This window comes from Saccopteryx bilineata, chromosome X (assembly GCF_036850765.1).
Source record: "Saccopteryx bilineata isolate mSacBil1 chromosome X, mSacBil1_pri_phased_curated, whole genome shotgun sequence".
NCBI lineage: Eukaryota > Metazoa > Chordata > Mammalia > Chiroptera > Emballonuridae > Saccopteryx > Saccopteryx bilineata.
Window position 1 is genome coordinate 78852960 of NC_089502.1, and position 24634 is coordinate 78877593.

Sequence of the window (24634 nt, forward strand, 5' to 3'; positions counted from 1 at the left end):
AAAAAAAGGAAATAATAAAAACCAGAGCAGAAATAAATGACATAGAGACTAAAAAAACAGTACAGAAGTTACTGCAACTAAAATCTGGTTTATTTAAAAGATAAGCAAGATTGATGAACTTTTAACCACACTCATAAAGAAAAAACAGAGGACCCAAATAAATAAAATTAGAAGTTGTGGGTCAAATAAGTTTGCAAATATGATATATGTTTTCTCACTTATAGTTTGCATTGGGTGTGGGGAACAAGCTGTAAGCAGGCAAGGTCCTTCCTTATAGCCTAAGGCAGTGGTAGTCAATCTGGTCCCTACCGCCCACTAGTGGGCATTGTAGCTTTCATGGTGAGTGATAGCAGAGCAACCAAAGTATAAATAAAAAGATAGATTTAACTATAGTAAGTTGTTTTATAAAGATTTATTCTGCCAAACTTAGCAAAAATCCAACATAAAGTACTTGGTAAGTAATTATTATATGCTTTAATTTGCTGTAACTCTGCTTTATAAATTTTATAAAGTAAAGGTACTTCCTTACTTTATAAATCACCATTACTGTGGAACCAGTGGGCAGTTAGAAAATTTTACTACTAACAGAGATACAAAAGTGGGCGGTAGGAATAAAAAGTTTGACTACTGCTGGCCTAAGGCTTAGTTTTTAAGACTAAGCTTTTCCCACTCTTTTAATACTAAGATCTTCTCAACACTAAGCTTTTCCCCACACCCTTGACTGTTGCATGATTTGGGGTGGTGCACTCTTATGAGGAATCCCATTTAAGCCTCAGATAAGTGACGTTGTATCAGAGACTTTCTTATTTGTATATTGGTTTAAAGGTTTTGATTTCTACACTATAAAATGGGGAAGACTGGGGGCTCGTCCTCTCTCGGTTCCTGAAATTAGCATTGCATCAAAGAGGCAGCCAAGATGGTAGAATGCTGAAGGAGAAATCAGTTTGAGCTGAGTTTGTGCAGAGAGAAAGAGCTGGGAAACAGAGGTGAATAAGGCTGGTGAGGTAGAAACCTTTGATTCTAGGAATACTCGGATGAGTCAGTGGCTTTGGGAGCCCTGACTGGAAAGGGAAGTGTTTTCCCACTGTGTGTATTTCTTGTCTGCAGCGTGAGAGCTAGGATTAAAGGAGCCCACCAGTTCTTGGCTCCGTTGTTTCATTACCATCTCTCTAAATCAAATGTGAACCTGTGTTGGCCAGGTGGCTGTGATGGTGGCCGTGGCTACTGGCTTACAGAAGTGAAAGAGATGTAACAACTGACATCACAGAAATGAAAGAATTGTAAGAAAATGCTATGATTTATATGAAAAAAATTGGACAACCTGGTCAAAATGGATAAATTCTTAGAAACATACAATCTTCCAAACTGAATCTAGAAGAATCTGAAAAGAGACTGATTACAAGAAATAAAATTGAAACAGTTATCAAAAAACTCCCAGAAAACAAAAGCCCTGGACCTGATGCCTTCACAGGCAAATTTTACCAAACATTCAAAGAAGAAATAACACCTATCCTTCTCAAACTGTTCCCAAAAATTCAAGAGGAAGGAAGCCTTCCAAGCTCATTTCATGAGCATTATCTTAATTCCAAAACCAGACAAAGACATTACAAAGAATATTATGCATCGATTTCCCTGATGAATATAAATACAAAAATCCTCAACAAAATATTAGCAAACTGAATCCAGCAATACGTTAAAAAGATTATACATCTTTTGGGTTGGTCAGTCCCCTCCCTGCAGCATGGAGGGGGGGGGCAACTGCCCTGCCCTCAGGAATCCCTCCTGCTCCACCCTAAGAAGGCTGGGCTGTTCTGAGAAGTAAGCCAGGATGCAGGGGGGCGTGTCAGTGACTCAGTTTTCTGGCATTGAAGCCGAAGATTTTCCTCACACTTTCCCAAGACTATGACTGGTGCTTCTGCCTCATGAAAGAACCAGTAGAAACTGTCCAGACTGTGGGCAGACCACATCTCTGGGTCTCAAAGGCCACATTCACTGTGATCCAGGATTCTAGTGCAACTGAGATCTGTGGAAAAAGTCTGGACAGACTGACACCTGGGGCTGAGGGATGAGAGCCACACCCAACAGCCTTCCTAAATCCTGAATTACCCCTGGTTCTAGTCTAGACTCTACTAAAGGTTTTATTTCAGTGGAGCCCAACAAACAGCCAGCAGACAGAGGCTGCACGAGGTGCGGCTCAGGGAACCTTGGCCTTTTGTGGACCTTCCCTCAGGCCCAGTGTGTGTAAAAAGCCATCCTAGGAGTGCAGTTTCGTATTTCCATGTGCAACTGGGCCCAGCAAAGGCAGCCACAAAGTCTGGTTTACTTGTAGGTCCAAGAAGGTTGCTGAGAGCCAGTTATGGTTAGTGTCCCCCACTGGTCTGTACCAAGTTTCCTCCAGGGAGGTCCAGGGCTGGCACATCCAGTGAGTAGGAGAGGAGAGCATCAGTTCAGGACCTAACAAACCTTGCTGATGGTGTGTCCTAAGGGAGGGCTTATCAGACACTGGGCCCAGCTGAGAAAAGTTCCACTCCCTGTGATCAGCACCTGCACAGTGGCTTGTATGCATTGGACAGGATGGAGATTCAGAGTTAGCAGGCCTGGGGGCTGAATATCTTGCCCTACCGGGCTAGGTTCCACAGGGGGAAGGGAAAGAGGCTTGGAGCATGGGCATTTAAAGTGTGGGTCCTTGAAAGCCTATTGTTGGGCTAGGTCAAGGGGCTTAGTCACTTTCTGCAGGAGCACAGTCAGCCCAAGGAGAGGACTCTCTCAGTCTTCCTCCCTGAGACCAGTGGCTCACCAGTTCAAAGAACTTCTGTAGAGGGGACTGTCAGACCCACTCACTCTGAACCTGCTGCTCACCTTGTTGGGGAGAAATAGAAGTGGAGTATCCAGCAGTGTCTGTGGAGTAGGAGCCACATTCCCCATACTGAGCTCCTAACCAAGAGACCCCTGAAGTAGTGGGTCCCACTGACATTTTATTCCCAACCTCAGCTTCTCTAACCTACCAAGCTTGTAAATTGTAGAAGGGTGGTGAAGGGAGGCCAGTGTGAGCGCACACCACAGTCATTTTGCAGAAGACTCAGTGGGAAGATCAGGCAGCTGCTAGAGGAGGTAGAGCAGCGTAAGGCCAGGGGCCACCATTGTAGCCATTCACATGCAGGTTCTCACTGAATTCAGGAAGACGGTAAAGAAATGGCGGAGTCGGAGGATGGTGGGCCATTCTGTTTATTGGTGTTGGGCAGATAAAATATATTATGCTCACTTTGTTTTTTCTTGTTGTTTTTGTTAAAGACTTTATTTATTCCATTTTTAGAGAGGAGAGAGAGAGAGAGAGACAGAACGAGAGACAGAGAGAGAGAGAAAGAGAGAGCAAGAGAGAGAGAGAAAGGAGGAGGAGGAGGAGGAAGCATCAACTCCCATATGTGCCTTGACCAGGCAAGCCCAGGGTTTCGAACTGGCAACCTCAGCATTCCAGTTTGATGCTTTATTCCATTGCGCCACCACAGGTCAGGCTATGCTCCCTTTGTTAAAGATGGCGCTGCCCATGTGGAAGCTCCTCTCGCAGGTGATGAGATTGTCCTTATGCTTGGAATGGGCGTAATTATATTAATGTGTGTTGGGGGTGGGCTGTGGGCAGGCAGGATGCTTGTAGCCTGGGGCTTGGTTTTAGGACTAAGCCTTTTCCACCCTTTGTGATGTGGGGTAGATTTTGTATCAGAGACTTCCCTATTTTGTATATTGGATTAAAGGTTTTGATTTCTGCACTATAAAGTGGGGCACACCTAGAGCTTGCTCTCTCTTAGTTCCTGAGATTAGCATTAGAGGAGAGAGCAGAGAGGAGAGCAGAGAGAGGCCACATGCAGGAGAGGAGAAGCAGCCACGATGGAGGAGTGTTGAAGAAGAAGCCAGTTTGTGCAGAGTTTGTGCAGAGAGAAGGAGATGGGGAACAGAGGCGAATAAGTCTGGTGAGCTAGAAACCTTTGATTCTAGGAAACTCAGATAAGTCAGTAGCTTTGTGAACCCTGAATGAGTGGGTTTTGGAGCCCAGTGTATGTTACTTGCCCGCCAGGTGCAAGCTAGGATTAAAGGTAATAGCCCACCAGTTCGTGGCTCTGTTGTTTAATTACCGTCTGTCCGAATCTAACGTGAACCTGCATGGGCCAGGCGGCTGTGATGGTGGCCATGGATATTGGCTTGACATTTGGCATAGTCTGGCAGGATTCGATACAGATGAGTATGGAGCCACTACCACCTTTAAGCGGTGGAGTAGAGGACTGGCTGCTGTTATGGTTCCCCATGGCTGTCCTTTTGGGGACCATATGCTGGCTGACTTTTACAGCCATGTATGAGGAAACCGAAAGCTCTGTGGAAGAGGCTGCACAGGACCTGCAAACCAAGCAATGGAAGGAGCTGGAGCAAACATGGGAGAAAGAGATGTCAACCCTGGAGCTGAAGCGAGCACTGGAGAAGGAGGCTGACCAGGTTCACAAGATTCGTTTGGAAATGGAGCAGATGCTAGAGAAGGAATCACAGGTTCGTGAGTTGCAGCTTGCCCTGGACATTGTGGAGAGCCAGCAGTGGTAGGAGGCTGGAGCTGAGGCTGAGGCTGAGGCCGGGTCTGGTGCTGCAAGGTCTGTGGAGCAGAAGGCTGCGGCAGCCCAAGGCTCGAGACCAGCAGCAGTAGCTGGTGTTTTCAGTTCCTCTTTGGAGGATGAGGAGAATCGGGCTGGAGTTGAGATCCGCAGTCTGCAGAAGATGAGAGCCGAGCAGCAAGGAATACTTGCTACGTCCCTGGTAGGTCTGCGATTTGGGGACATAGAGGTGAACACCATCATGCTCTCCAGAGCAGAGATGGGAATGCTGACTGCCATTGCCACGTGCTCCTCTTTGGGACAGTGTAAGACCTGCCAGGAAGGCAGGAATGAGGGGGGTGGCTGATGCCCCATGTGCGTGGACTGATTTCCTGGACTACAACTGGAGTGGGCACTGGCTCATTGATGTACTTACAGATTTTGGACAATGTGAAATACTCTGTTGGGGCTGAGGGGGCGGCTTTGCTGGAAGCACTCCCCTGCCTCAAGAAGCTTTTCAACCGGCTAGAAAGAAGGCTGAGGATATTTTGTGCTTTTGGCAAAGTGCTCAGAGACTGGTGAAATGTACCTTTGTAACTGTTGAAATTGTATGATTTGTCATGTTGTAATTTGTGTAATGTGCCTAATTTCCTTGCACAGGGATACCAGTGGTGTAGATTGTGGGTAGTAAAGTGAGCATAGAGGTGGATTGTTGGGCAGATAAAAATATATTATGCTCACTTTCTTAAAGATGACGCTGCCCATGTGGAAGCTTGTCTCCCCGGTGATGAGTTTAGTTGTCCTTATGCTTGGAATGGGCATAATTATATTAATGTGTGTTGGGGGCGGGCTGTGGGAAGGCAGGATCCTTGTAGCCTGGGGCTTGGTTTTAGGACTAAGCCTTTCCCACCCTTTTTGATGTGGGGTGGACTTTGTATCAGAGACTTTCCTATTTTGTATATTAGATTAAAGGTTTTGATTTCTGCACTATAAAGTGGGGCAGACCGGGAACTTGCTCTTTCTCAGGTCCTGAGATTAGCATTAGAGGAGAGAGCAGAGAGGAGAGCAGAGAGAGTCCACGTGGAGGAGGCCAGGAGAAGCAGCCAAGATGGTGGAGTGTTGAAGGAGAAGCCAGTTTGTGCAGAGAGAAGGAGATGGGGAACAGAGGTGAATAAGGCTGCTGAGCTATAAACTTTTGATTCTAGGAAACTTGGATAGGTCAGTAGCTTTGTAAACTTTGAATGAGTGGGTTTTGGAGCCAAGTGTGTGTTTTTACTTGCCTGCCAGGTGCAAGCTAGGATTAAAAGTAATGGCCCACCAGTTCTTGGTTTCGTTATTTCATTACCAACTGTCCGAATCTAATGTGAACCTGCATGGGCCAGGTGGCTGTGATGCTGGCTGTGGCTTCTGTAATCTACTCTCACTCTCCAGGTTCCATCTGCTTTGTGCACAGGCCATACTGGGGAGTTTTAAGGACTGTGTGCTAGCCGGATGATCCTCACCTTTTCTAGTTCAAGGATTGTCCCTGTGACTTCTTCACAACCACCTGGCAGGCGGTACTGCTCGGTGTTAGTCACAGGCCGAGGAATGGGTAATTGCAAAGGGGAATGTGATGCGTGTTCCCGCAACACTGCCTTCACAACCCTGATCCACAGCCAGAACTCCCCGGCTGTAGTTTCCAACCACAATCCTTGCAAGACATCTACCCCAAAATATATTCAGGAATAGGAGGTACATACACCTTATATGGCTTAGGAGGCAGTCTTCCTATCCCCAATGAAATAGTTATTGGCTTCACTTGAACAGTTTGAACCCCATAACTGTCAATGGCCACTGGGGTCCCAGCAAACCTCCTTGGGTTCCCACAGAGGAGGGAACATTCTGCATCTGTATCCACCAAAGCCAATACCCATTGTATGTTGGAAGAGGATCAGTGGATACCCAGTTCCACGTGTGGCCTCTGGTCCCCGCCCATCCCTGTTAGACAGGTCCCTTGGCCCTTTGCCTATTCAAACTGGTACAATGGGTCTTGGGAGTTCTCCTCTCCCTCGGCCATCTCTATCATATAGTCTTATAACCGAGCTGCCTGCACACCAAACGTTTTATTGGTAGCTGCTGGGGCTTTTCGTCTCAGTGGCTAGAACATCTGTTCTGGTTTAAGCTGCCGCCAAAGCTCTAAAAGAATTTTATTAGACTAGCCATCCAATTTCCCCTTATCTGCTCCAGCCGTAATCAAATCTACCCACATCTGTGTTCGGGTAACCCTTGCAGGCCCGTTTCCCTTGTTAGTTTTGTGGGGGGGGGGGAACATAGGCAGCAGCCTTCACTGCTTTATGATCCTGATTAGCCTCCAGCTCTCCCAAATCTGCTACCATCTGTGTAACTGCATTGATGGGCTGCCCCACATAGGGGCCCAAGATAGCCACAAGTGACCCAAAAAGGGCTGACAGGGCACTAGCAAGGATAAAGTCCCTCATTTTTGTTGTAAACACCTCCTTGTCTGGCCCGCGGGACCCAGGGTTGAAAACAGCATTCTTCATACCTGGTTCCCGAAGGACTTTACTAACTCACTGTAGCACTGCCACCGACTCACTGTCCCTGGCAATTCTCCAGCATTCTGCCAGATCATATAAATGACAGCCATCACCCATTCTAATAGGGTATGGTCTCCTGGGTTGCCATGGCAGTTCTGAAGATGCTGCCTCAAGTAGTGTGTGGTAATGGTGGCCAACTTCTCCATCTCTGTTTCAGAAAGCATGATGCCATCCACTCCTATGTCCCATAATTGTAGTAACCAGGCTACCAGGTATTCATAGGTTTCTGCCTAAATTGTACCCCCTATTCCATTAGCTCTGCCTGGGTATAGGGCCAGACCACAGAGTGTTCCATTACCTGGACAGAAGGCTGTGGCTGCTTCTGAGGGACTCTTTGCTGCTGGGTTTTACCTTCTTGGTGACCACTGGTTGGGCTCTCAGTCTGCTTATGGCAACTTCAGCCTGAGCTTTCTCATCCTCAGAAGAGAAATTGCAAGCACCTGCTCCTGCTGACTCAAAGCCAATCCACCGGCACAGATGCTGCTGCTCCTTTGGTGACCATTTAGGCTCCTCTGGTTCCTGGCTTTTGGCCAGAAGCTGACACTTGAGCTCTTGAATCTGCACTTGTTTCTCCTATAACTGCTGGTGCAAACGTTCAGCTTCCAGGGAAAACTGCAACTCATGAACCTGTAATTACTTCTCCAGTGCTCACTCCAATTTCAGCCTTTTCTGCCATTCAATTTGCAATTCATACTGAAGCTTGGCAGCTTCTCGTACAGAACTCCTAGTTTCCTCTTGAGTAAAGAACACCCAGCCCAAGGCCCCTAAGGGGACAGCCATGGGGAACCAGAACAGCAACCAGTCCTCTACCCCACCCCTCAAGGGTGGTGGCCCCATACCAATCTCCGAATCCTGTTGCAAACTATGCCAGTTGTAAGGCTAGGTTCTGCCATTGTGGCCATTCACATGCAGGTTCTCATTGAATTCAGGAACATGATAAAGAAATGGCGGAGTTGGAGGATGGTGGGTCATTCTGTTTATTGGTGTTTCACCAAGACAGGCAAGCCACAAGAGAAGACAAGGGAAAAGCAGAAAACTTGGTTTTCCCATGGAGGGCAAGGGATCAGGGAGGCCCCTACAATGGTGATAGCTGAAACTGAGAGAATGAGCCTCCAGTCTGACCCCATCTTACAGTGTAGAAATCAAAACCTTTAATCCAATTTATAAATAAGGAAGTCTCTGATACAAAGTCACTTATCTGAGGCATAAATGGGATTCCTCATAAAAGTGCAACACCCTCTATCATACAACAGTCAAGGGTGTGGGGAAAAGCTTAGTTTTAAAACTAAGCCTTAGGCCAGGGGTCCCCAAACTTTTTACACAGGGGACCAGTTCACTGTCCCTCAGACCATTGGAGGGCCCGCCACATACAGTGCTCCTCTCACTGACCACCAATGAAAGAGATGCCCCTTCTGGAAGTGTGGTGGGGGGCCAGATAAATGGCCTCAGGGGGCCACATGTGGCGGCGGGCCGTAGTTTGGGGAAGCCTGCCTTAGGCTATAATGACTTTGCCAGCTTACAGCCTGTCTCCCACAGCCAAAGCGAGCAAACATATATGTCATACTTAAAAACTTATTTGACCAACAAGCAGCTGAAAAGTAGAGGCAAATCTTACAGAGCTTAGGACCTTTTATGGAGCTTCTGTCATCTCTAAGCAGGAGGAAGCTGATCCTTATACACAGGTTGGCCTCTCCCACAGTACCCATGCACAGAAAATGCAGACACAAATAGCAAACAGAGAAGTAGCTCCAGATAGGTAGCCCATGGCAGGTACAAACAATGGCTGGTGTCAACCCAAGAAGTCCCCAAACCAACACAACCAGTAGTGGGTGGCAGACAGCACCAACAATAGATTCAGCTAGCTACACAATGAGCATGCCCAAAGGAGGAGTCCAGCAGTCACCAGACACTGTGGAAAATAAATACACTCAACAGGACAGATACTGCACAGTGTCTAATACATCTGATCAAGGTACCCTTAGAACAAGCCAGCTTGAAGAGATAACAGCACCCACAAAAAAACAACAACAAAACAACTGAATTTAGTACTCACATAAAACAGGAGGCTAAATATAAATAGTACTCTTAAGGAGCATTCCTAGAGCAAGGAAATCTGGTAGCCTGCAGGAGAGTACCACTGAGCCCATCTTCCTCATAAAGATACCACAACAAATTTCAAAGTCAGACAGTACTACCTAATACACAGACAAAATGGGCAGACAAAGAAATATGACTCAAATGAATTAACAAGAGAAATCTTCAGAAAAGAACTAAATGAAATGGAAGTAACCAAACTACTAGACAGAGTTTAAAATAATGATTGTTAGGATGCTCAAGGATCTTAGAGCAACAGTGGATGGACATAATGAGCACCTAAATAAAGAGATAGCTGGCATCAAAAAGGACATTGAAATCATAAAAAAGAATTAGACAGAAATGACAAACACAGTAACAGAAATGAAGACTACACTAGAAGGAATCAACAGCAAGCTGGATGAAACAGAGGATCAAATCAGCAATTCAGAGGACAAGATTATCGTAAGCACAGAAGCAGAGCAGCAAAAAGAAAATGGGCTCAAAAAGACAGACGAAACTCTAAGAGACCTCATGACACCATGAAGAGAAACAACATCCACATCATAGGGGTTCCTAAAGAAGAAGAGAACAAACAAGGGACAGAGAATTTGTTTAAAGAAATTGTAGGCCCTGGCTGGTTGGCTCAGCGGTAGAGCGTCGGCCTAGCGTGCGGAGGACCCGGGTTCGATTCCCGGCCAGGGCACACAGGAGAAGCGCCCATTTGCTTCTCCACCCCTCCGCCACGCTTTCCTCTCTATCTCTCTCTTCCCCTCCCGCAGCCAAGGCTCCATTGGAGCAAAGATGGCCCGGGCGCTGGGGATGGCTCCTTGGCCTCTGCCCCAGGTGCTAAAGTGGCTCTGGTCGCAACATGGCGACGCCCAGGATGGGCAGAGCATCGCCCCCTGGTGGGCAGAGCGTCGCCCCTGGTGGGCGTGCTGGGTGGATCCCGGTCGGGCGCATGCGGGAGTCTGTCTGACTGTCTCTCCCTGTTTCCAGCTTCAGAAAAATGAAAAAAAAAATTGTAGCCAAAAACTTTCCTAAACTGATGAAAAAAGTCACACAAGTTCAAGAAGCACAGAGAGTCCCATTAAAGAGGAACCCAAGGAGGCCTGCACCAGGGCACATCATAATTAAAATGACAAAGTTAACAGACAAAGAAAGAATACTAAAAGCTGAAAGAGAAAAGTCATTAATTATATACAGAGGAGCACCAATGAGGATGACATCTAACTTTACAACAGAAACACTTGAGGCTGAAGAGATTGGCAAAAAGTATACTGTGATGCAAAACAAAAACCTACAACCAAAACTGCTGTACTCAATCCAGCAGGGCTATCATTTAAAATTGAAAGAGAAATAACGAGCTTCCCAGGCAAAAAAAGACTCAAGGAATTTATTATAACCAAACCCGTACTGCAAGAAATGTTAAGGGACCTGCTATAAAAAGAGCAAAGAAAAAAAGAAATCAAGAAAAAGAGGATTGTAGGTTTAAAGAATAAAATGGCAATAAAGAAGTACATATCAACAATAACCTTAAATGTAAATGGGTTGAATGCTCCAATCAAAAGATACAGGGTAGCTGCATGGATGAGAAAACAAGACCCATACATATGCTTTCTATAAGAGACTCACCTCAGAACAAAAGGTGCACAATGACTAAAAGTGATGGGATGAAAAAAGTATTTCATGCAAAATTAATGAAAAAAAAAGCTGAGGTAGCAGTACTTATATCTGACAAAATAGCCTTTAAAACAAAGGCTATGATAAGGGACAAAGAAAGCCATTATGTAATGATAAAGGAAACAATCCAACAGGAAGATATAATCATTGTAAATATTTATGCACCTAATATAGGAGCACTTAAATACATAAAGCAGATTTTGATGGACATAGGGTGAGATAGGTAGCAATATTATAATAATAGGAAAATTTAATACCCCACTAACATCAATGAATAGATTCTCCAGACAGAAAATTAACAAAGAAACAGTGGCCTTAAATGACACACTAGTTCAATTGCTATCTTTAATTGCTTATTTAATTGGTATCTTCAAAAACTTTCACTCCAAAGCAGCAGAATATATATTCTTTTCAAGTGCTCATGGTACATTTTCTAGACTAGACTACATGTTAGGACAAAAACCAAGTCTCAATAAATTTAAGAACACTGAAATCATATCAAGCATCTCTGATGACAATGGCATGAAACTAAAAATCAAGTACAATAGAAAAACTGAAGAACATGCAGACACTTGGAGACTAAATAATATGTTATTAAATAACAAATGAGTTAACAATGAGATCAAGGAAGAAATAAAAAATTGCTTTGAAACAAATGAAAATGAACATACAACAAATCAAAATCTATGGGACACAGAGAAAGCAGTCCTGAGAGGGAAGTTCATAGCATTATATACATACCACAAGAAGCAAAAAAAGGGTCAAATAAAGAACTTAACCTTGCATCTAAAAGAACTAAAAAAAGAACAACAAATAAAGCCCAGAGGAAGTAGAATGAAGGAAATAATTAAGATCAGAGCAGAAATAAATGATAGAGTCTAAAAAGCAATACAAAAGATCAAATAAACCAAATGCTGGTTCTTTAAAAAGGTAAACAAGATTGATGAATCTTTAACCAGACTCATCAAGAATAAAAGGGAGAGGGCCCAAATAAGTCAAATTATAAGTGAAAGTAAAGAAGTAACAACAGACACCACAGAAATACAAGGGATTATAAGAAAATACTATGAAAATCTATATGCCAAAAAATTCGACAACTTAGGTGAAATGGATAAATTCCTAAAAACATATAATCTTCCAAACTGAATCTGGAAGAATCAGAAAACCTAAACAGATCAATTACAACAAATGAAATTGAAGCATTTATCAAAAACTCCCAGAAAACAAAAGTCCTGGACCAAATGGCTTCATAGGTGATTTTTTTCAATTTTATTGAAAAAAGAACTAACACCTATCCTTCTCAAGCTATTTCAAAAAGTTCAAGAGGAGGGAAGACTTCCAAGTTCATTTTATGAGGCAAGTATTACCCTCATTTCAAAACCAGGTAAAGACACAAAAATAAAGAAAACTATAGGTTAGTATCCGTGATGAACATAGATGCTAAAATTCTCAACAAAATATTAGCAAACCAAATCCAGTAATACATCAAAAAGATCATACATCATTATCAAGTGGGATTTATTCCAGGGAGGCATGGCTGGTACATTATTCTCAAAACAATAAATTTGATTCATCACATAAACAAAAGGATAAAAATTACATGATTATATCAATAGATGCAGAAAAAGTATTTGATAAAATCCAACACCCAATTATGGTAAAAATTCTCAGTAAAGTGGTAATACAGGAAACATACTTCAACATAATTAAGGCCATCTATGACAAACCCACATGCAACATCATACTCAACAGGCAAAAATTAAAAGCAATCTCCTTAAGATCTGGAACAAGGCAAGGGTTCCCCCATTCCCCACTCTTATTCAACGTAGTTCTGAAAGTCCTACCCACAGTAATCAGATAAGAAGAAGAAATAAAAAGTATTCAAACTAGAAAAGAAGAAGTAAAACTGTCATTATTTGTTGATGACATGATACTGTACATAGAAAACCCTAAAGTCTCAGCCAAAAATCTACTAGATATAATAAGTGAATTTGGCCAGGTTGCAGGATATAAAATTAATATTCAGAATTTAGTGGCATTTTTATACACCAACAACAAACTGTTACAATAGAAATTAAGGAAACAATCACCTTCACTATTGCAACAACAAAAAATAATGTACCTAGGAATAAATTTTACCAAGGGGGTAAAAGACTTGTACTCAGAAAACTATAAGACACTAAAAAAAGAAATCAAGGAAGATACAAACAAATGGAAGCATATACAGCTAGTGCTTGACTTACGACCACGATTGGTTCCAACAGACCGGTCGTAACACGATTTGGTCATAAGTTGAGTAGGCTATATGTACAGTACTGTGAAATGATATTATAAAAATCTTTAAGTCATATTTTATCATAATTTTCTTTCATTATTGTTATATATCATAATTTTCTTTGTTCATTTTATGCCATTTGTATCATCTCTACACCATTTTGTTTCTTATTTTTATATTCGTCAGGTTTAAGTAAAACACTGTATTACCAGTACAACTGGTTTAATATTTGCAAAGACAATTTCCTCTTGGTAGACATCTTGGGAGGGGTTTGATGAAAAATATCCAAGACACAAAATACAAATTGCTGTACTGAGTCTGGGCTAACAGTTGAAATGGTGCACGCAGAGATGGTAGTACTGCCAGAAGCTGATCTGCACTGTCGTTTGCTCAGCTGGGCAACACTTGCACTGCCAGACGTGGAGCAGTCATGGCTAGCAATTGTGGTCGTAAAGTCGAATGGTCGTAAGTTGCATAGGTTGTAAGTCGATCGATATTTGTACCATGTTCATGGATAGGAAGGCTAACATCATTAAAATGTCTATACTACCCAAAGCAATCTATAGATTCAGTGCAATTCCTATTAAAATACCAGTGGCATACTTCACATATCTAGAACAAATATTCCAAAAATTTATATGGAGCCATAAAAGAACCAAATAGCCTCAGCAATATTGAAAATGAAGAACAAAGCGGGGGGTATCACACACTCCCTGATATAAAGTTATATACTACAAGGCCACTGTAATCAAAACAGCATAATATTTTCATAAGGACAGGCATACAGATCAATAGAACAGAACAGAGAACCCTGAAATAAATCCATGCTTTTATGGGTCAAGTGATATTTGACAAAGGAGGTAAGAGAATACAATGGAGTAAAAACAGTCTTTTTAATTAATGATGTTGGGGAAAATTGGACAGGTACATGCAGAAAAATAAAACTAGACCACCAACTTACACCATTCACAAAAATAAACACAAAATGGATAAAAGAATTAAATGTAAGTCATGAGATCATAAAAATCTTGGTTGAAAATGTAGACAATAAACTTTCCAATATCCCTTGTAGCAATATTTTGGCCAATATAGCTCCACGGGGAAGTGAAATAAAGGACAAAATAAACATATGGGACTATATCAAACTAAAAAGCTTTTGCACAGCAAAAGACACTATTAACAAAATAAAAAGACAACCTATACAATGGGAGAACATATTCACCAATACAACTGATAAGAAGCTAATAACCAAAATTTATAAAGAACTTCTAAAACTCAAGACAAGGAAGGTAAAAAAATCCAATTAAAAACTGGCACTTCTCCAAAGAGGACATACAGTAAGCCAGTAGAGATATGAAAAAATGTTCAACAACACTAATCATCAAAGAAATGCAAATTAAAACCACAATAAAATACCACCTCACACCTGTCAAAATGGTTCTCATTAACAAATCAACAAACAACAAATGCAGGTGAGGGTGTAGAGAAAAGGGAACTTTCCTGCACTGCTGGGAGGAATGCAGACTCGTGCAGCCACTGTGGAAAACAGTATGGTGTTTCCTCAAAAAATTAAAAATAAAACTGTCTTTTGACCCAGCTATTCCACCTTTAGTAATATATCCTAAGAAACCCAAAACACTAATTCAAAAGAACATATGCACCTTCATGTTTATTGCAACTTTGTTTATAATGGCTAAGATCTGGAAACAGCACAAGTATTCATCAGTGAACAAGTGGATTAAAAAAGATGTGGTACAGTTGCCCAATGGAATACTATGCAGCAGTGAAAAAGAAGGAAATCTTACCTTTTTCAATGGCATAGATGGACCTGGAGATTATTATGCTAAGTGAAATAAGCCAGGTAGAGAAAGACAAATATCATATGATGTCACTTATATGTGGAATCTAATGAACCAAGTGAACTGAGAAATAAAATAGAGGCAGAGGTAAGGTCATGGGGAGCAGAGGGACAGCTGTTAGAGGAAGGGGGATGAGGGGATAGGATCATAGAAGGTGAAGGGATTAGTGAAACTGTATATACATAACAACTATAATAGATACAAATGACAGGATAGCAAATCCCAGAGGGAAGGAGGGAAGGGCATCAGGGTGAAGGGGGCAAAGGGGGTGTAATGGGGGGCATGTTGTTGGGTGATGAGGGTGTTATATTGAGTGGGACACTTGAATCCATGTTAACACAATAAATTAAAATTTTTAATAAAAATATTTTTAAAATATTATACAAGTGGGACTTAGTCCAGTGATGCAAGGTTGGGACAATATTTACAAATCAATGAAAGTAATATATCACATAAACAAAATAAAGGTTAAAATCACATGATCAGATCAATAGATGCAGAAAAAGCTTCTCTTATCAAATTTTGTATAGGACCAAAAACCTCTTTTTGTTTGTTTTTGTAATGGTAGAGATGATAAGTTAAGTTTGAGATATCTTTTTTTGAGGTCTTTGTGGTATATGTAAGTAGAGATATGCTACAAAACCAGTTTGGATATATAAATCTGGAGTTACAAAAGCAGCTTCACCTACATGTTCATCGTTCTGTGGGAGAAAACAAATTTTGCCTATGGTTTAAAAGAACAATTAATTTAATGATGGTCCATTTATCTATGGCAGAGGTGAACCAAATTTCCTTGCCTCATACCTTAGACAAACAAAGCAAGAAAACTTACCTTAGCTATTCCAACTGAACTGGCATTCAATTCTGAGATCCCTTGGTTGGTCTTGTCTCCACGTTCCCATATACCAAAGTCCTGAAATAAAATGAGCAACATACCATTAACAAGCCATCACTACGAAATGCTTACTAAATGCACAATCTTGAATAAAAGCCACACAAAATAGTAAGTCTGCCATACTTACATGTGCCTACAATGCTTATTAAGGATATGCCAATGAGTAGTGTTGCTCTCATAGTTATTTTCCCGATAACTTTACATTTTAGTGGGGCTTCCAAGAAGTTGGAGGACTCCTGGACAGTTGGTCAGTACTAAGAACTGTAATTCAGATCATCTAGCAGTGGTATTCAACCTGGTACCTACTGCCCACTAGTGGGCATTCCAGCTTTCATGGTTGCTCACTAGTGATGCAACCAAAGTATAAATAAAAATATAGAGTTAACTATAGTAAGTTGTTTTATAAAGATTTATTCTGCCAAACTTAGCAAAAATCTGACATAAAGTACTTGGGAAGTATTTATTATTATATGCTTTTATAAAGTTACTTCCCTACTTTATAAATCACCATTACTGTGGAACAGGTGGGTGGTTAGAAAATTTTACTACTAACAGAGATACAAAAGTGGGCAGTAGGTATAAAAAGGTTGACTACACTTGATCTAGAGCAGGGGTCCCCAAACTTTTTACACAGGGGGCCAGTTCACTGTCCCTCAGACTGTTGGAGGGCTGGACTATAAAAAAACTATGAACAAATCCCTATGCACACTGCACATATCTTATTTTAAAGTAAAAAAAACAAAACGGGAACAAATACAATATTTAAAATGAAGAACAAGTAAATTTAAATCAACAAACTGACCAGTATTTCAATGGGAACTATGGGCCTGCTTTTGGCTAATGAGATGGTCAATGTGCTCCTCTCACTGACCACCAATGAAAGAGGTGCCCCTTCCAGAAGTGCGGCAGGGGCTGGATAAATGGCCTCAGGGGGCCGCATGTGGCCCGCGGGCCATAGTTTGGGGACCCCTGATCTAGAGAGATACTGCTCAAAATTTCCCATCTAAGTAGATACTCAAGAGGTCTAAGAAATGAAGCCCAAACCACACTCTGGTATATTATCTTAAGTATCCATTCTAATTTTACTCCATATTAGCATTGACAATATATCATACACTAACCTATGGATCTTATACTATCTTCTTAAATCATTACATTTTGTAGATGACAAAACTGAGGTGCAAAAACAGGTTAAGTGACTCACCTAAGGACACACAGCTAATAAGTGGCAGAGCTAGGATTAAAGTTCAAGTACTCTCACTGCAAACCCTACATTCTTTTTTTAAAAAATATTTATTATTTATTTATTAATTTCAGAGAGGGGGGAGAGAGGGAGAGAGGGAGGAGGAGGAGGAGCTAGAAGCATCAACTTCAACTCCCGTATGTGCCTTGATCACACAGCGCAGGGTTTCGAACCAGCAACATCAGCGTTCCACGCCAACACTTTATCCACTATGCCACCACAGGTCAGGCCAAAGCCTACATTCTTTTTTTATTATTATTCATTTTAGAGAGGAGGGAGGGAGGGAGGGAGGGAGGGAGAGAGAGAGAGAGAGAGAGAGAGAGAGGGAGAGAGAGAGAGAGAGAGAGAGAGAGAGAAAGGGGCGAGGAGCAGAAAGCATCAACTCCCATATATGCCTTGACCAGACAAGTGCAGGGTTTTGAACCAGCAACCTCAGTGTTCCCAGGTCGACGCTTTATCCACTGTGCCACCAGAGGTCAGGCCAATGCCTACATTCTTAACCTTAGCTCTGTATGGCCCCCTTGATAATACAAAGATAACAGTTAAAATTACTTTTAGTAAACTTTTTATCTTGAAATAATTTAGACTTCCAAAGAAGTTACAAAAATAGTAGTGGTTTCCCATATACATTTCACTCATCTTTTCTTAATGTTAACACCTGACATAACCATAATACAACTCTCAAAGCTAAGAAATATACATCAGAATAATACTAGTAACCAAATTATGGACTTTATTAGGATTTCACCAATTTGCTTTTTTCTATAATATTTCAGGATCCAAGCCAGAGCACCATGCTACATTTTTCGTGCCTCCTCAGTCTCTTCCAATCATTTACAGTTCCTCCAGTCATGTCTTTCATGACTTTAACACTTTTTGAATTTAAGTAGTCAAATATTTTATAAATTTTCCTCAATTGGATTTACCTCAGGTCTTCTCTTGCTTTAGACTGAGGTTATGTATTTTTTGCAAGGATACTACAGACATTATGCTGTGCCCTTCTCAGTGCATCGTATCGGGTTACACAATGTTATGTCTTATCACTGGTGATGTTAACCTTTATCATTTGGTTAAGGTGGTGTCATCAGGGTTATTCCATTCCACTCTTACTATTTTCCCCCTAGTAATTAATAAATAGCTTGAGACATTTTAAAATTGCAAATATCCAGTTTCTCTTCTAACAGCCACCCACTAATTTAGCATTGTAAACCATGACAAAGAAGACACCTAATAAAGAAGGGATTCTGGTGGCTGAGCTAAAACAAAACAAAACAAAACAAAACAAAAAATGGAGTTTAGCAGCCATTTCTATACAGGGACCTTTCATGCAAATTGCACTTCAGGCAGAAGCCTGCACTGAGCTGTCGGCCTGCACTGTTCCTGCCATCTGATCCAGCCCTTATAAAGGGCTTCCTGAAATCCTGTTTCAACCAATAGGACTGAGGTGTTCCCCATTCAATCAGAGCTGCACCCTTCCAATCAACCAGAGAGGCTCTATTCTGACCAATGAGGTAGTGCCTTTTGGACCAATCAAACTGTGACAATTTGGAGTCCTCATTTGCATGAGATCAGACCAACCAGGGACCAGGGGCAGGGATTTCTGTCTACATAAGCCAGCTCCCCTCTGGCTCTGAGAGTGCACTTTCCCTTTCCACCAAAGACTGCAAACTGCATTTCCCTGGCTTAGTGGAAACAGTGAAGCTGTCTTGCAGGAGCAGAGCAGAGAAGGCTGGCAGGAAACAAAGCAGACCAGAGCAGAGTGGAGCAGACCACACAAGGCAAATAGACCAACAAGGAGCAGAAAAGAGCAGATCATTGAGAAGAGCAGAGCTGTCTAGCTGGAGAGGGGCCTGGCAACAGGACTATCTGGCCCAAGGGCTGCCTCACAGCCATGTTATATCACCATTGAGCTGTTTTGCACTGAATAAAGTTTCCTTCTTCACTGAACCCCAAATTAGAGATTCTTGCTGGCATTGAATTGGTGCCAATGATCATCAGTTGACAGCATTCATCAGTGTGATTCGTTCCTGCAGCAATTATTAGTCGTGTTTCAATGGTGATTTTCTAGTTCCTTCATTACCACCTCAGTCATTAATGGCCATTCTTTACTAAGAAAGAGTTATTCTTTCTCCCTCATTTATTTATTCTGTTGTTTATTTATATCAGTATAAACTTATGAATATTTAGGTTATTCTTTGGGTTATAATAAAATATCATTTTTGTTTCTCAAATTATTCTAGCTTTGGCCTTAGGGAGTTCCTCCAGGTTTGACATACCCCATTCTTTTTTTTGAATACTTCCTCACTTCTGTCACTACATGGTGCTCCAGTCTCATCTTGTATTTATCCCATACCAGCCCAGAAATCAACCACTTCTATAAGGAATCTTGGTTTCTTTTATTAGCAAATGATAGTTACAATCCAAGACCTGAGCAATGGTGCTCATTGTCATTGTGGTGTCATTGCTTCTAGGCCCTCTCACTGAACAGAACTTGAAAATAGCCATGTGCATAGACGCATGTGCACACAAACACATACCACACACATATACCTCACACATCTATCTGTAGGTACCTTAAATTACTTTTCATGTCAAATCTATGAGTTAGTTTTAGAAAAGTAAGCCATATTTATCCCATGGCTAGCCTCACCTGCCCCCAAACTCAGCTCTACCTTAGTTTGTGCAGCAAAGATTAGACTGCAGTGGTAGTTAACCTGGTCCCTACCGCCCACTAGTGGGCATTCCAGTTTTCATGGTGGGCAGTAGCGGAGCAACCAAAGTATAAATAAAAAAATAGATTTAACTATAGTAAGTTGTTTTATAAAGATTTATTCTGCCAAACTTAGCAAAAATCCAACATAAAGTACTTGGTAAGCAATTATTATTATACGCTTTAACTTGCTGTAATTCTGCTTTATAAATTTTATAAAGTAAAGTTACTTCCCTACTTTATAAATCACCATTACTGTGGAACTGGCAGGTGGTTAGAAAATTTTACTACTAACAGAGATACAAAGTGGGCAGTAGGTATAAAAAGGTTGACTACCCCTGAATTAGAGTATCAGAAGGCACAAGTATCATGAATTTTACTGCTCCAATCCTTAGCTGCAGTGGAGAGGTCAGAGACCTTGGCTTGTACCCTGGACCACAGCAGGCCAATGGTAGCAGAAGGCAAAAAAATAATGTCTGCTTGCATCAAATATATGTTAGGCAAATATGGAGTGATATGTTCCAGATTTACCCTCCCACCTAAAACAACCAAAAACAACTAAACAAACTAAACATTTTAAAAAAAAAACAACAGACTATTTATGACACATCCATTTTCAATACAATGAGCATCATGCAATGAAGAACAGTGATCCCTGAGAGAGATGTTTAATATTTTATGATTTAATATAAATTTACCTCATGTAGTAGTTATAAGAAAAAATAACTATTCTGAATAGTAAATACTGAATCAATGTCTACAGATAATATTCAACAAAAACTAAATATTATTTCTAAGTAGCTAACTGACCCATAATACTCCCTAGCCATCTTGCTCCTGTTTCAGACCTTAAGTCATTAAAATAAGACTATAATTTAGCCCCAGATTGCCAAATACATACCATCTGGTATTATACAGTTTGAAAGGAGTGAAAGCATAGCATCTTGCCTCTCTTGCCTCTGTAACTCCCTTGGAAAGAAGGTGAATTAGATGATGGAGCTTAGCAAACAAAGAGGCTTAAAGGCAGTAGCTGACAGAAGCTTTATAGATTGGTTCACCATGAGGGACAGCATTAAGAGAAAGAATGGGTTTCCAGAATTTTAAAAACACCATATGTTTAAAATACATTACCAAATCAGTACTTACAGCAGTTTTATATGCAGCTTCAATGTAAAATACAAGGTTCTGTATGAAATTGACTTCATCTAGGCTGTGGATGATATGAAGGCCTGAGGAAAAAGAGAATAAAGAAGTAGAGATGGTCAATGATCACTATGGGCTTTACAGACAGCCACTGTGACTAAATGACCACACTACTCCCAAGTAAGCCTACTTCTGCTTCGAAATAATGGGACATACTTTGATTTTTAAACCATAAAAATAAGATCACAAATCAGTCTTAGGCTAGTCTTCAACTAAGTGAGATACCAGCATATTTTAACGTGGAAGAATTTAAACTGTTTTTTGTAGGTTTTAATAGAAAGTCTCAGATTTATAATTCTATAGGTAACTAGTTTATAATGTGTTCAAATGTACAAGCTTATGCATCTGGAAAAAGACAAATATTTCATAAAAGAATTTGAGAGAATCTAAATACTGAGCAAGAAGTAGATAAACATTAAGATTTTAAGGAGAACATAAAACTATATTTTTTGGAATAAAAATAAGAATTGTTCTGAACGTAAACTATACAAAGATAGTTACAGCATACAACTGAGTGTTTTGCATGAATTATCCACATAATTTTTACAACATTCCTAAGAGATGGGTACTACTATTTTCTCTGTGAGACTTAGAGAAATTATTTGCTTAGGTCATGTAATTCAGTGGTTCCCCAACCTTTTTTGGGCCATGGACCGGTTTAATGTCAGAAAATATTTTCACGGACTGGCCTTTAGGGTGGGACGGATAAATGCACAAAATAAAATTATGCAACCAGCATAAAAACTGTGGTATTTTTAAATGTAATTGTCGAACTTATGATATTTATTGGGCTAAGTTAAAGGAGGAATGAGCATGTTCTCATTATTCAGGCTGTATTTAAACTTGTTGTTCTGACAATGTTTCATGTCTGACATCAATATGTAATATGATAGGTTCAGGCTCGCTGCCAATCATGAACCTACAAAAATAAAAATAAACATGAATCCACTATGTACTCGTATGCAACTTTATTAGAAGCGTCCTCTTAACAACGCACCAACAACATAACATGAGTCACATCCTCTCTGCCTACACTTTCCAGTCGCTATGGTAATGTTTAAACATGCCTTAAAAATAAGATACAACACAAAAACAAATATAAAGTGCATGAAAAATACAACTCACCATTGTTATGAATATTGTAAATTAAGGGTTATTTATTATAATGTTTATATAGAATGAGAGATAGTAGCCTATCTCTCAACAACCAAAACGCTAAATCAGTGGGAGCCCTAAGCTTATTTCTCTGCAATGAGACGGTCCTATCTAGGGGTAATGAGAGATAATGACACCCGAAGTGTGTTGCTTATGTCCAGTCTATTTCGTAATTTTGTTTTGGTTGCTGTCACTGCAGAAAATCCCACTTTACATAAATAGGATGTCAGAAATGGCAACAGGGTTTTTAGTGCATTTGTGGTGATCTCGGGGTATTCTGCCATGACTTTAATCCAGAACACCGGCACAGTTGTAGTTTCGAACATATTTTTAAGGCCGTTGTCATTTGCGATCTCCAGTAGTTGATCCTCTTCTTGCATAGACATGCTGGATTCACCTGGTTTGTTGACAAATGGATCACGGATCCATTCCTTGGCAATTCATAGGTCTTTTGTGGTTGGGAAGTAGTGTTTAAACTCTTTTAAAAGCAAATGCAGGTGATCGTGCACCAGCTGGGACAATGAAGGCTTGGGCTCAGTCTCTTCCAAAATTCCCACGAATATTTGAAACATGTCAAATATACCCCTGTTCATGCATCATCCCCACAAATCCAGCTTGGCTTTAAATGCAGCTACTTTATCTGCCAACTTGAAGACAGTTGTCATTTTTCCCTGAAGTGACTGATTGAGTTCATTGAAGAGGTTAAATATGTCGCACAAGTAAGCAAGTTTTGCAGCCCATTCCTCGTCACTGAAATGTGCTGCTAGCGGTGACTTTTTTTCTGAGAGAAATCTCTGCAGCAGCTCTCGTAATTCAAACGCTCTGGCCAGGGACTTCCCTCAGGATAACCATCTTATTTCTGTGTATAAGAGAAGGTGTCTGTGCTCCGCATTCATTTCCTCACAAAGCAGCTCGAACAGGTGCGAGTGAAGGGCGTGTGCTTTGATGTGGTTAATAAATTTAACGACATCATTCAATATGCTGTTAAGTTCTGGTGGTATATTTTGGCTAACCAGCATTTCCCTGTGAATGAGACAATGCGTAGACTCCCATTCAGGTGCAACCTCCTTAATCCGAGTAGTTAAACCAGATATCCTTCCAGTCATGGCAGCAGCTCCATCTGTGCATAGGCTGACACAAAAAAACCATTTCAGTTATCCTATATATAGTCATCCAGCGATTTAAATAGTTCTGCGGCTGTGGTTTTGGTTGGCAATGATAGTGCACATAACATATCCTCATGCACATCCTTTTGATAAAGATAACGCATGTAAACAAGTAGTATTGCCTTGTTGTCAATATCTGTAGATTCGTCAACCTGGAGAGCATACCATGGTGATTTATTAATCCTTTCCAACAATTGTGATTCAATGTCCTCTACTATTTCCTCAATGCGCTGTGTGACGGTGGTAGCTGAAAGAGGCATCTGTGCTATCTTTTTAACCGCAGCCTCTCCTAGAAGTTCACAAATGTCTTTAGTGGCTGGAAGGATCAATTCTTCACCAATGGTGAATGGCTTCTTAGCCTTAGCAATACGATTAGCCACCAAGTATGATGCTCTCAGTGCACTCGCATTTACTGATGTTGTGGCCACCAGTAATTGTTTCTGTCCTTCTTGTTCATGCTTTTTTCTTTTGAAATACTCAGAAGGCTTGTCTTTTAAGGTAGGGTGCTTGGTCTCCAAGTGGCGAAGCAGTTTTGAAAGCTTCATTGCCTCATTACTTAGCCGGTTGCCACATATTATGCAGAGCAGCCTTGGTGTGCGAGAATCACCAGTTGCGATAAATCCATACTTCAAGTAGGACTCCTGGTATTGCCTGTTAAATGAAGCCTTCTTTTTCTTTGAGCTCGTAGGTTCTTCTTCTGTCTCCTCACTGGCCCTTTTCCACTTCACAAAAAAACTTTCAATGGAATTTTGTTTTTCACTCATTTTGCTAGTTTAAGGGTTTAATTTTAGCGGCAACATATCATGTGACTGAGATAAGGGTCAAGAGTAAGTCTTAGACCAGGGGTCCCCAAACTATGGCCCGCGGGCCACATGTGGCCCCCTGAGGCCATTTATCGGGTACCTGCTGCACTTCCAGAAGGGGCACCTCTTTCATTGGTGGTCAGTGAGAGGAGGCACCTCTTTCAGAGGTGGTCAGCATCCGCATCCTGTGCTCCTGGAGTGCTGTATGTGGCAGTGCCGCAAAGCGTGACGTCACATACAGTACTACTTCCGGTAACGTGGGACGCACGCGTCACAGCACTGGAAGCGCGTCATATCACTCGTTACGGCTAGCAATGACAAATATGGAACTGGACATTGACCATCTCATTAGCCAAAAGCAGGCCCATAGTTCCTATTGAAATACTGATCAGTTTGTTGATTTA

At 41.2% G+C, this 24634-nt stretch overlaps 1 protein-coding gene across 5 annotated transcripts in view; it reads right to left on the bottom strand.

Annotated features, from left to right (window-relative positions):
- The window catches only part of PHKA1 (phosphorylase kinase regulatory subunit alpha 1), a 150613-nt gene that overhangs the window by 104186 nt on the left and 21793 nt on the right, over positions 1–24634 (bottom strand). For all 5 annotated transcript variants that reach the window (XM_066248707.1, XM_066248709.1, XM_066248708.1 and 2 more), the window contains 2 exons: positions 21050–21132; positions 15888–15968 (listed from right to left, as the gene is read on the bottom strand). In XM_066248707.1, the coding sequence (XP_066104804.1) occupies positions 15888–15968; positions 21050–21132 (164 nt within the window). The remainder of the gene's footprint in view (positions 1–15887; positions 15969–21049; positions 21133–24634) is intronic.